This window comes from Phascolarctos cinereus, unplaced genomic scaffold (genome assembly GCF_003287225.1).
Source record: "Phascolarctos cinereus isolate Bilbo 61053 unplaced genomic scaffold, phaCin_HiC Scaffold_7;HRSCAF=346, whole genome shotgun sequence".
NCBI lineage: Eukaryota > Metazoa > Chordata > Mammalia > Diprotodontia > Phascolarctidae > Phascolarctos > Phascolarctos cinereus.
In genome coordinates, this window is record NW_027556180.1 from 150420594 (window position 1) to 150434525 (window position 13932).

The 13932-nt window shown below is 36.8% G+C and overlaps 1 protein-coding gene across 2 annotated transcripts in view; it reads left to right on the plus strand.

Moving 5' to 3' along the window:
- FARP1 (FERM, ARH/RhoGEF and pleckstrin domain protein 1) overlaps positions 1 to 13932 on the plus strand; it is a 338317-nt gene that overhangs the window by 242490 nt on the left and 81895 nt on the right. For both annotated transcript variants that reach the window (XM_020963963.2, XM_020963962.2), the window contains exons 7-9: positions 3947 to 4061; positions 11096 to 11243; positions 13737 to 13832. In XM_020963963.2, the coding sequence (XP_020819622.1) occupies positions 3947 to 4061; positions 11096 to 11243; positions 13737 to 13832 (359 nt within the window). The remainder of the gene's footprint in view (positions 1 to 3946; positions 4062 to 11095; positions 11244 to 13736; positions 13833 to 13932) is intronic.

Genomic DNA, 13932 nt, shown 5'->3' on the forward strand with positions numbered 1-13932 from the left:
CACAGCTGCCGGTGATTCAGTCCTCTGAGGCCTGCTCCAGGTTTGCTGTGGCCTGCGCGCCCACCCCGAACTGTGCTCCCTGCCTAGTGGGATATGCCTTTCTGATCAACCATCTAGGCTGTCTTGGGCTGGAAATTTGTTTTACTCCGTCTTTTTGTGGGTTCTGCTGCTTCAGAATTTGTTTAGAGCCATTTTTTTAATGGGTATTTGGAGGGGTTGGGGGGAGAGCTCAGGTGAGTCACTGCTTTTACTCCATCATCTTGGCTCCACCCCCTGTAGTAGTATTCTTAAAGCACAGGTCTGACCATGTCACTCCCCTGCTCAATAAACTCTACTGACTCCCTATTGGCTGTAGGGTAAAATACAAACTTCTCTGTTTGACATGTAATATCCTTCATAATCTGGTTTCAGTTTACCTTTCTAGCCTTATTATGCCTTACTTGTCTTTACACACTCTAGTTTAGTCAAACTGGCGTTGTCCTTCACACATAACATTCTTTTACCTGTATTTATATTTTTGCAAATGCACAAATGCCTAACAGACACCCTCTCCTTCTTAGAGTCCCTAGCTTCCTACAAAGCTTACTAGGTCAAAAATACCATCTTCTACATGAGGCCTTTCTTGCTCTCCACATCTACTGATGTCTCCACCCTACTCCACCCAAAATCACCTTATACTTACTTTGTACTTATGTTTGACATCTACTTATCTGTATATATGTTGTTTTCTCTGATAGAAGATGAGTTGCTTGGGAACAGGAACTGTTTATTTTTCACATGTCCCCAGCACTAAGCACAATAGGAGGTTCTTAGTCAATGTTTGTTGTTTGATATCATATATATGTGACTGAAATCTCTATATTTTTTTTCCTCTTCCCTCTACCATATAGTAAAATCATCTTCTATGTTGGATTCATTACTAACTTGGAATAAAGAAGTTCCAGGTTCCGATTCCCCCCAGTGACACTTAATAGTTATCTGTCCATGGAACAAGTCAATAAAACTCTTTAAACCTCAGTTTCCTTTTCTGTAAAGTGGGGCTAATAATACCCCTAGTACTTATCTTCCATGGTTGTTGTGAGATTCGAATGAGCTAAAATATGTAAAGTACCTTGTAGGGCTTTGAAATACTATGCATGTTAGTTATTGTTATCATTATGATTACTATGTTTTTATGTGTTCTTTCCTGAAGAGATCATAGTTAATTATTTTTCCTAGGGTATCAAAGCTTCCTACATTTGTGTGGTTATAGTATCTTTTCTGTAATATGTAGTGTCTGAATTTCAGTAAAGTGTGATTTTTATAATGTGTTAAATACCTTTTTTTGCTAATAGAAGGAAGGGATAGTGATGTAAATAATGAACTAAGAGTAAGCTCTGAGGTGTAGTGGATGAGTTAATTCCTTCCTGTTATATTTATGTTAACCTTTGAATTATCTGGTACCAAGTGATTGTCTAAAAGTATCGTGAAAGTATCGCATTTAGCAAAACCTAATTTTATAAAGCCCTATAGCAACAAAAAATGGAACTTTTTTATCTGTGTGAAACAAGACAATGAATGTGGCATACTGTGTATTTTAAGTAAAAAATGTGAGGACATTTCAGTAGAAAGGGCTTTCTATTTATGTAGGGCAGAGTGGATAAAGTACACGGCCTGAAGTCAGAAAGGTTTATCTTATTGAGTTCAAATCTGGCCTAGACACTAACTGTGTAACCCTGGGCAAGTCATTCAACCCTGTTTGCCTCAGTTTCGTCATCTGTAAAATGAGCTGGAGAAGGAAGTGGCAAACCATTCCAGCATCTTCACCAAGAAAACCCCAAAAGGGGTCAGGAAAAGTTGGACCTAACTGAAACAACTAAATAATTATCTATATATGCATAGAAAACAAGAAGATAAGCTAATTCAAGGTAGGAAATATGTCATTTTCTAATCTTTGTCTTCTAGAGCTTAGCTTCCTTCCAGATATATGATAGGTGCTTTTGTTAAATGTGTGTTGATTGATCAAAAAAGACAAATTTCTAAGGAAAATTCAGGGAGGAAAAACAGAGATAAGAAAATTAGTTTAGTAGTCAGTAAAATGCTGTAGGCTCTTTTAGGTGGTATATGAAGGACAAATGTTCCAGAGGGGATGAGAATTACAAAGGGTTATTCATCCTGCTGAGACAAGAAAATAATTGGGAATCTTTGTTGTGTGCCTGCTCAGTTTTAGAAAAGAGCAATTTAGCCAGTCGTTGAAAATTAAATACTTGATAGAAATTCATTGGAAACCTCTGTTGAGCTGTACACTGCATTCTGTCTTGAGCTCTCTTCTTAGTAGAAGAGAGAAACAATGATGGTGAAGCAAAGGCACTTTATAGCTAAGGCTACCAACTTAGGATGAGAGATATGATCTGGTAATTATTTTCTATTTCAGTACTTTTTGTATGATGGAGATTTTAAGAGGGCTTTGGTTTCCCAGATGGCAGTTTCAGTCTGTTTAAAGGAAGAGCTATTCAAGAAATCAAGACATGTATCTGGAAATTAGGAAATTGGATGATGTTATTGACCTGTCTGGCTCAAGAAAAGGAAGCAGATGCATGCAGTAAATGGCGCTGCTATTGGTGTGTCTCTGTGGCTGCTATCCTGTGTAAAACAAGCAAGCATGATAGGGGTGAAATATGATTGCTGGCTTGGCAGCAGCAGCTTTCATGCCATGTTTGGTGTAATTACAAGAGGTAGATGGCCCCTAAAGTGACATCCAGTCTTGTTTGACAAAGCCCAAAAGATAGGTTACATAGCAACAAGTGACTTACATTTAATCCTCAGAACCGTGACAGATGGGCCTCAGTCTATAATGCAATGTCTTATTAAATCTTTCTGAAGACCATGAGACAGAAAGAAAATGGCACACAAGGTTAAGTTTTAACCTGTGACAGTTATGTCTTTAAAATAATGTGGTTTTAATTTCCATATTATAGCAACTTTAAGGCTATGTTATGGTCAAGTGAAAGGATAAAACAATTTCTTATGTTAGAAGGTTAATTTAAAGAGCTGATATTTTGACTAGCAATTTTTGTCTCTTAAGTCAAAAAACACTAATATAAGGTTTTCAAAAAGTAGCCCCTTTTCTTTACCCATTTATTACCATATAAACTCCTCTTCATAGGATTTAGAGTTTCAGAGCCAGAATAAGCCTTAGAGGTCACCTAATCTGTACCCTCATTTTACAGATGAGGAAACTTAAAATGATTCAGTTTTCTATGTAATTAAATTACTTTTAGAAGCTCACTGAAAAATGCAGTATGTAAATTCTGGAATTTCCCATGGGATTTTTAAGATTCCAGAGGTGGTGACTGAGATGCAGCTGATGCATTTCCAAGAATGCAGGGGAATAGAATTACCTAGTGATATGTCTAGAAGGGAGAATATTATGCTACCAAGCAATAGGACTGCAGAAGGAGATACCATCTTTTGAATTTTTTTGTTACCAGCAGCTAGTCACTGGAATATATGTATTAAAGATGTGTGTACATGTGTAACTTAATTGTAAGGTGTGTGTGTATATGCATGTAATATATCTAACTATGTATGTATGTGTGTGTATTAGTATACATGTGCATATATGTGCACACACACATGTGTGTTCATACATATATGAAGTTCAATGGAAACATCCATGGATTTTTCAAAAATCACTTTAGATTCCCGCAGGTAATTAAATCAACCTCCATCATTTCTAAGACATAAGGAAATGAAACAAAGAACTTTGTCCTACATGATCTGTAAAAGGCTCCTCATAAAGCAGTCTTCAATCACTCATTCTTTTTCCCAATGTGCACCCAGAAAAACAGCTACACTTAAGTTGCATTATCAAGCAGGAGCAATTTGGCAGCTATGTTTTTGACAATTCAGAACCGGTCAAGTGACAGCTAAATGTGACCTTTGTTTTTTCTTTATTATTTGTTAGCTGAGATTGGGGATTTTGATGAAACAGTAGATCGGGAGCACTTAGCAAAGAACAAGTACATACCTCAGCAAGATGCACTAGAAGACAAAATCGTGGAATTTCACCATAACCACATGTAAGTCTCACTACTTTTGCTTATATTTTTCTGTAATTTATTTCCTTATCATAGAATTATAAGGCAAGAAGGGAACTAGGGAGGTCCATTCCTTAACATCCCTATCTTGAGAAATTAATACTCCTAAAATGTTCTGACTAGTTTTCTAGAGGTTTTTATTTGTTTTTTTTTAAATTGTTAAGACCTCCTAGGAAGATAATTCTACAACTTGAGCCATATTACAATAAGTAACAATTTTATGGTTCAAACCTTCAGCCTAATAATACCTAACTGACTTTTTATTTCAAGTGAAACCTTTTCCCCTCCCTTTGCTCCTTCATTCTCAGCACGTTGTCTTATTTACATTATTGCGATATGAAGTTATATATCTGACATAAGGAGAAGGGAATGGGCGAGGGAAAAGCATTTATGTAGTTCCTGTTACGTGCCAGGCACTGTGCTAAGTGCTTTACAAATATAGATCCCTTTGCTCCATTTCTCTACAGCTTAGAACTTTTGTCATCTCTTATCCTCTGCCACTTTACTCATCTCAGAGTAAGAAGAAATCTCACTTCTTCTTGCCAAAAGCTAACCTGCTCTACCTCTAATTTAGATTCCAACCTTTCTCCCAATTTGAGCAATTAACCCTCACCTGTCTTTTGTTTTTGTCATCCTATCACTTTCTTTTCTATCACTACTGTTCCAGAAAGAACAGTAAATACATGCTTCCTCCATTTCCTCAATATCCATTCACTCTCCAACCCATTGCAATTTGGTCTCCACCCTGATCCTCACTGCCAGAAATAGTCTTTCTGTCCTGCAAATTCTTGGTGTGTAACTTGATTCTTAGATACAGACACCTAGTCTAATATCATCATAAAAGTTATTCTGGCTTGTAAGACGTGCTTACTTAATAGAATTAAATAAGATACTAACTTGATTTTACAGTCACTTCCTTGTTCCATTATTATAACATTTCAAGCATGTGAGATAGGTGCAGCAATTTATTGTTCATTTATTAATGCAGCATTTATGTTAGTTTATCATTACCATTAGTATTACATTAATTGTTAAGTTACTGTCCATCATGTTTCCAAGGAAAGAGTCTATAAGAGTTGGTGACTGATGAGATGTGAGGAACAAGAAGGAAGGAGATTTGGATGGCTGAAAGAATGTCTTAATGGAAAAAAATAATAGTAGAGGGCAGGAGAACAGGTTTTAAGGGGGAGGACATGATGGCTTCTGATTTTGACACTTTGAATTTTAGGAAACGGGGCATTCATATGGAAACACCCAGAAGGCACTTAGAAATGTAGACATAGGATTGAACAGAGGGATCAGTACAAGATGCATAGTTTTGCAAAACTGTGTACATAAAGATGTTAAATGAAACTATGGAAGTGGTAGAAGTTACAGAGAAATTGTAAAGGAAAATAAGAGAATGTCTACATATAGAGGGCTGAAAGGAGAATATCATAGCATAATAAATTTAATGCTGGAAAAGACCTATTCCAAGTCCTTCATTTTACAGATAATAATATTGAGACTAGAGAGCTTAAATGACATTTTCAGGATTATACAGGTAGCAAGTGATGAAGCCAAGATTTGAGTCCCACTACTCTGGCTTCATGTATACCAACATGCAGAGTGTGACAGAGAAGGGGCAATCACAAAGAAACCAGAAGAGTGAAATATCGTGAAAATCAAAGTATGTGGAATGATCAACAGTGTGAGCTAGTTGGGAACAAAGGGCCTTAGTGATTAAGAGGTACTTGAGTGAAGTGAGGGAGGAAGTCAAATTCCAAGGACTCAAGGAATGAGTAGAAGCAATGAGCATAACCCACTTTTTAGAAGTTTGGTAATGAAAGGAAGGAAAGAGCTAACTTGATAGTTTTTTGGAGTAACCAGGTTTTTCATTCTAGGAGCAATCTAAGTTGATTGACAAGAAAGTTTGGTTTCCTTTTACCACTCTAGAATTTGGTCATCGGCTCTGTATGTCCCAATCAACAAACATTGATTGAAGTCTGGAACATATAGCAGTTCTCCATTTCCAGGGCTTATTAGGTCCTGGGAAAAACTGACTCATGCTGAACAATTTCTTACGAGTCTCGTTTTGGGCAGCTAGGTGGCGCAGTGGATAGAGCATCGGCCTTGGAGTCAGGAGGACCTGAGTTCAAATGCGGCCTCGGACACATAACACTCCTTAGCTGTCTGACCCTGGGCAAGTCACTTAACTCCATTGCCTAGCCTACCCCCCCCAAAAAGAGGCTAGTTTTAAAACTCCAGAAAGCCAATTTTCATCATTTATACTGAAAAACATAACTGCCAAATGGATATTTATTTGTGTTGGTTAATGGCAAGTTCTCTCTCAGTGGGGAAGTATATTCAAGAAACCAAATAACTCCAGTAGGTCTAGTAGGGATATGTGTATAGTCAGGTACTTAGTTTTAAAAAAATTATTCATGCTAGCATAGGTTGGAAGAGAATTAGCTAGTCAGTTTATGTGGAAAAAGATTTGTGGAATTCAGTTGGCCACAAGCTTGATGAGTCAATAGAATGACATGGTAGCCAAAAAAAGTTAACTCATTGTTGCCCTGGCCAGACCCCATTTGAAACACTGTCTTAATTTCTGGGTAGTGTTAAAAAAAAAAGAGGTAGTTTGTTTTTAATGTTGGGAGTTTAGAAGACAGTGGACGGCACATTCTCTGGGTTAGTATTTCTGATATGGTATGAAATATTTTAAGTTTAAATAAATTACTTTCCTAAAATTAAAAAAAAACCAAAGGAATTTAACATTCATATCATAAGAGGATCATTTCAAGTAATAGTATCTGTTTAACTTATAAAATAAAAGACTTGGGAGAGAACATTTTCCAATAGAAATTGGGTGAGATATATTCTGTGGAGTTCCAGAAGAGAGAACTAAGACTGGTGGGTAGCATTTAGAGGAAAGCTTTTGACTCAGTATAAGGAAGATTCTAAACTTGACATCATTTGTCTGGCATAGAGATTACGCTGGGTTCCCAAAAGCTAGGAAAGGCAAGATATGAGCTCTGGAAGGGTATAGCAGGAGTGAGAAGCTTTAAGCATAGACACAATGTGGGGCTATACGTCTGTCATCTGAAGGTCAGCCCAGTTAAACTTGAAGGGGCCACTTAAGAAGTGAAATTGGACTGACCCTTACTACGTGTGTCCTGAAACAGGTCTCTTCCCTTTTTTTGTATCTCAACTTCTTCATCTTTATAAAGAGAGGTATTAGATTAGACTGATTTCAGCTTTCAATCCTGAGACCAATGCCAGATTGACCATAATGAAGTGAACATTTTGGCCGTATTTTGGTACTCACCAAAAAATCTGCTAAGTTATGAAGGAGTAGCAGTTTGTATTAGGAAGGGAAAATATGCACACTGGTGAAATCCCAGATCCTTAAATGTGATTTCTCTTGAAGTAATGAGTTCTATGCCAATGGAGTTCGAGTGTGGCTTGGCACTCTTGTAGAAGAATAATGGATTAGGTAATGTTTCAATTCTCTTCTAATACATTAAAATCTATCAAATTAAGAAACTGCTCTGGGCCTGCCTTCAACCTATTGATTTATATACATATCTAATCCTTCTCAGATTGTAAACTCCTCGAGAATGGCTACTATGTCCTTTTCATTTTTTCATGATGCTTTACACATAATCATTTCAAAATTTTTGAATTGCATCATCCTTGAACTTTTTAAACTGCTGACATAATCTGAAATTTGTATTTACAGTCATTGAAACAAAAGGTCAACAGAACATTCACTAGAAGTAAAGACCTTAGGGAAATAGCTGTTACTCTGCCACTACCTTTTTCCTCCCCTTTTTCCCCCATTTCCTTTTAAGAGATTTGAATCCTGAACTTATTACACATCTGAAAATTGAGGAAATTTTGTCTTGGGTCTTGAAGTGGATACTGACTTATTTTTGGATTCTGAGGTTGGTCAAGGCACTAAAAATGTTGACAAAGCTGACTTAAAAATTGACAGTCATTATGTTATACATTATTTCCCATTGAAACAAAGATATTTTGTGTGTTACAATAGTTACCTTTAATTTATGATCATTGAGATGGTTGCATTAGTGGCAAACCATTTATCAAGAAGGTTAAACAGTGTAATATACTTGATGCAATGCAATTGGAGTCAAAAGACCTGAGCTCAACTTATAATCTAGTTATTCTCTACATATATATGACTTTGTGCAAGTCATTTGACTTCTCTTAACTTCAGTTTCTAGTACCTCCTTCCCCAGTTCACTACCAAAATCACTGTGATTTAGTGGGACCTCATGCTTCAATGCATAAAGGAATCCCCCCCTTCCCACCATATCTCGCCAACAAGGGGTCCAGCCTGCACTTGAACATCACCAAGTAGCTGGATCCATCACCTTTTGAGGCAACTTATTGAACTCTGGGGCAACTCCAATTGTAGGGGAGTATTTCCTGAAATCAAGCCTAAAAATTACCTCCCATTGCTCCTGATTCTGTCCTCTGGGGCCAAAGAGAACAAATCTCATTCTTCTTCCATGTGATAGCTATTAATATACTTGAAGATAATGATTATATTCTTCCCTGGGTTTTCTCCAGGTTAGTCAGGCTCAATTCTTTGAACCAATTCTCATATGACATGGGCTCAAAGCCTTTCATCAACCTCTTTTTATATCACATGAACTCAAGTGCCCTTCACCATCCTGATTTACTTCTTCTAGACATTCTCAAACTTATGAATGTCCTTTTAAATCATAGTGCCCAGAACTGAACACAGTATTCCAGATTAGATCCCAGTATAGTGGGACCGTCACCTCCAGGAATTCTAGTCTGTTTTGTTTTGGTTTTTTTGGTTTTGTTTTGGTTTGGTTTGGTTTGGTTTTGGTGAAGCAAGTCAAGTGACTTGCCCAGGGTCACACAGCTAGTAAGTGTCAAGTGTCTGAGACCGGATTTGAACTCAGGTCCTCCTAACTCTAAGGCCAGAGCTGCACCACCCAGCTGCCGCTGCAATGCTCTAGTCTGTCAAGATTGTTGCTTCAAGTATATTACACTGTTTAACCTTCTTGATAAATGGTTTGCCACTAATACTACCATCTCAATGATCATAAATTAAAGGTAACTATTGTAACATATAAAATATCTTTGTTTCAATGGGAAATAATGTATAACATAATGACTATCAATTTTTAAGTCAGCTTTGTCAACATTTTTAGAGCCTTGACCAACCTCAGAATCCAAAAATAAGTCAGTATCCACAATGTAAAACATCGTCTCCAATGTTTTAGCAATCTCTTGGTGCCATCTCTGCATTTATCCATGTCATGGATTAAAAAATGTTAAATAGCACAGGGTCAAGCACAACTCACAAGGGCAACTTCACTTGAAGCTTCCTGCCATGTTGATATTGAACCATTAACAACTACCTCTTTGAGTCTAGCTGTCTAAACAAATCTGAATCCATCTGATTAGATCTGATCTGTCTTTCTGTATCCTCCACAAGAATAGTGTGAGATAGTTTATTAAAAAATTTGCTAAAATCTAAATGTTAAGAACAGTCCCCTCATCTACGAGTGGAATTGTCCTATCCAAAAAGGAAATGAATGATCTGTTCTCAATGAAGTCATCCTGTCTCTTTATAAGCATCCCTTCACTATCTAGAGGCTTGCTAATCATCTCTTCAATCCGAAATCTCTTTTAGAATTTTCCTACGAATTATAGTCATGCTCACTGGGGTGTAGTTTGTACACTCTTCTCCTTCCCTTTCTTTGAAAATTGATGCAGCATTTGCCCTCTTCAGTCTTTCTGGTACCTTTCCTGTTTTCAGTGATCTTTCTTTTATCACTAACATTATTTCTGCAGTCACATCTGCCAGTTCTTTGAAGACCTGAGCATATAGTTCATCTGGATCTGGTGATTTGAATTCATTAAGGTGCTCTCTTGTAATCTCCTTACAGATCTTAGGTATCAGCTACTTTCAGTGATTTTTTAAGTTTTGTCTTTTCCAGTGTTAAAGCTACTGTCCTTTGCAGAGAAAATAGAAATAAATTAGGAATGGAGCTCATTTGCCTTCAGTAAGCATTGCCCCATCCACACCAGGCAAAAATCTTATCCTTTTTTTGATCCTTCATTTTGTTCTCCCACCTCCAGTTATCTTGGACTCATTTTGAAAATATTTTGCATGTAGCCATATTGTACATGTTGTCTCACCCAATAAAATGTGAACGTCTTGAGGGCAGGGACTGTTTCACTTCTGCTTTTATTTCCCAAGACCCTAACTTGGTGCCTGGTACATAGTAGGTGCTTTAGAAATGCTTGTGAGTTGATTTATTCATTTGTAAAGTGGGGGTATAATAATCTTTGCCCTATCCACATAGCTCACTAGATTGTGAGAACTAAATATTATGTGAAAGCCATTTGTAAATGTCAAAGCAGTATGAAAATGGAAATGGTCATGCATAGCACTCCATTGCGTAGTTATTTACAAAACAAAAATTAAAAACTGCACCAGGTCATGTGCCTTAAAAAAGTCTCATATGACATAGTCTAAAAGGTAGGTCAGGTTCTGATCCGCAACCCTGCTATTATGGAAGATTCCTTTGGCTCTTCTTCTTGTTGTCACTGCCTTGTTTTTTAAATAAAGCTTTTAAGACATGATGATGCTATAATCCCTGTTCTCTAAAGTATGGTTTTGAATTTGATTTACAGGGCTAGGTCTATCGTAAGTGACTGAAAACTTGTTTTAACACAATGGGGTTTTTTTGCTTTTGTGCAACCTTAAAGGAAATTCTTTGAGATTCTGAAAATTGGCAGAATTTGAAGTAGATATTTGGGGTTTTGAATTACATGAGCAATAGAGCTTTTGTTCTAGCTGCTAGACTTTGGGTAGGAATGAATGGGAGTTTGGATATCATCTGATCAGCTAGCCTCGGTGTTTGGATGAAATGCTTCTTTATGTCCCTAGAGAAGCCACTTAATCCCAAATTAATAGACATAGGGAATTCAAATCTTCTGCCCTTTCTTTTTAATTTTTGTTTTATAAGTGGACAAACACCAGCAGAATCAGATTTCCAGCTCCTGGAGATTGCCCGCCGACTGGAGATGTATGGAATCCGGTTGCACCCAGCGAAGGACAGGGAGGGTACTAATATCAACCTGGCTGTTGCCAACACAGGAATTCTAGTGTTTCAGGTGAGAGCCACTTCAGAATACTGTTCACATCCCTTAAGCAGGAGATGGGGAAGAAAATTGGGCCTTTGAACTCAATTCCAGATTAACTATTAATTGAAATTGGTAGAGAGGATCAGGCAAAGTCATACCCTTCCTATTGTTATTTTTTGGTGAGAGGAGGTAAATCCCCTCCCCCCCCCCACCCCAGCCTACTTTTCTGTTTTCTTACTCTATCACTTTGGTCTGTCTCCTAGAGAAAGGCCAAGGTGGCACAGTAGATAGAAAGCCTGCTTTGGAACCAGGAAAAACCTAGGTTCACGTCCTGTCTCTTACACATACTGTGATCGAGTCTCTTAACCTTGCAATAATGATGTAGGCAAATCTCTAAGACTTTAAGTATGAAGAAAAGGTGAAGCCTCCTACACTGGTAGAAAGTGTTTCCTATGTTAATTAAATCATAGGTCTGGTTCCTTTCACCATCTCTTTACTCAGTTAACTCCTGCATCCAATTTAATTAGCATTTTTTCATATAATTATGGAATCTTCAATTAAGGATTTATTTGGGTTATGAGAAAAATTTATAATCCTTGCTGAGATCAGTATATGGCATCTAATGTATCAAAAAAAACTTAGTATTAAGTCGTGCTTTTTCCCTCAGCCCAGGAAATAGCTTTTTCATTATTGAATTTTTTCACAATGGTACTCTGGAGTAAGGTCTTAGTAATTTCATTCCAATCATAGTATTTTCTATGATATTAAGTGATTGAGGCTATCTATAATTATAATTATTTTGTGAAATGTGGAATATGCATTATATATATGCACATGTATAATTTATACAATACATACATGTATAATAACACATACATAAATGCATACATGCATATTTGGTGCCAGATCTGTAAATCTAAGAAATTCACCAGGAGAGAGATTCATACTGTTGCAGTTATCAGGTCAACATAACTGACTAGCAGATGAGCCTGTTAAACATCTTGTTGGTCTGCTTGGCAGCGTTATCCATATTGATCTCTGTTTATTCTGATTACAGGAATCCAAAGTCATTCAGTGACCCCATGTGATCTAGCACATAAGTTCTCATGAACTTAACCTGTAAATGTATTAGATCTATACTTTTCAGATCTGTGCTTTTCTCACCCAGTGAAAGCAATTACCACTTGCTTTGATTTTCAGGCATTGGTGGAAGAGACATCTTTGCTTTCCTTAAATGCTATAGTGTCTTATGATTAAATTTCACCAAATTTCTTGGAATTGTAGTTAACCATTACATACCTGTATTGTCAAGTTTTCTTCAAATCAAGAAAAATAACACTGAGGGCTTACTTCAGAGCTTTACCCTTCTCACGTTTTAAGAAAATGGACATTGCTGTTCTGCTGTTGTGCATTGAGGGTTAATGACTAGCTGGTTATTTAGGGATAATTTTTCAGAGAGGATTCAAAGAAATGTTTCTTTCTGTATCAGATAGCTTTCAAAATGTCACTATCTACTTATGATATGTGGCAGGAAGGATCTGCCTTCCAAAACCTTTTTCGAATAGGTAAATGCAGCACTTGATAACATCACTACTGCAAAAGTGAATATAAATATATATTTATTAAAAAATATTAAAAACCCAAAGTAACACTAATCTACCTTAAAGACTGAAAAAAACCATTTAAAGTTTCCCTCCAAATCCTGAAATATGAAAGCTAAGTTCCTTATAGTTCCTTATTAAATTGCTTCCCTTTCATTCTAAGTAATTTGAATATTGGGAATTACATAGTAAATTAATAATGTAAAAGCACTACATGCTAAAGTTATAGTCCTTCATTTATTTATTCCTATAATGTTGAATGTGCTGCCCTTTTGCTTATACCTACTGAGTTCCTATGATTTCCTTACCAAATATGACCCAGTTACCAAAACCTCAGATGCCAAAGATATAGTAATATATCTATACCAGGCTTACAGACTGTACTTTAGACTTAATGAATGCTTGTCTGATAATTCAGTTCCTTGTGTTTTCCAGTATCAGCCTTGTTCCTAACTCTTGGCTATGTCATTGCAAGTTCGTCAGATACTGGAATCAATGAAATTTGAATTTTTCAAGGTCAATTCAAGACAATAATAAATTCCTGATATGCTTAGATTTGGTAGGGGACATTATATTCAAACAAAAGAAAGCAAATCAAATACTAGAAAGCAAATCCTGAGCAAAGGAGTAAAAAGAAGGGTAATCTATCAGGTCCTCAGAGCTTCCAGTACCCATCCTGAACAGTGGGTGGTTGGTTTCATTGAACCAAAGAACTCAAGTTCATCCCTGTATTTTCCAACGCTTTGTTAAGGGGATAATTCACAAGAGTCTAGCCAACTTTTTTTAAGAGACGATTGTATCCCTTATGAACTAGTGATGTGTTAATGTCCTTTTGTCATTTGTGGACATATCCCTAGAATTTGCTGCAGTATTTCATTGGACAGCTGTGTGTTTTATTGGATGGTTCTGTGTTTCTTTCTAGGGTTTTACTAAGATCAATGCCTTCAACTGGGCTAAGGTGAGGAAGCTGAGCTTCAAAAGGAAACGTTTTCTCATCAAGCTGCGCCCTGATGCTAATGTAAGTGGGTCAGGGAAGTTTAGGGGAGACCTGATTTGGATATCCCGGCACAAATGAAGTGAATATTTAGGGTATGTTTGTGGTTTATTGAATTGAATTT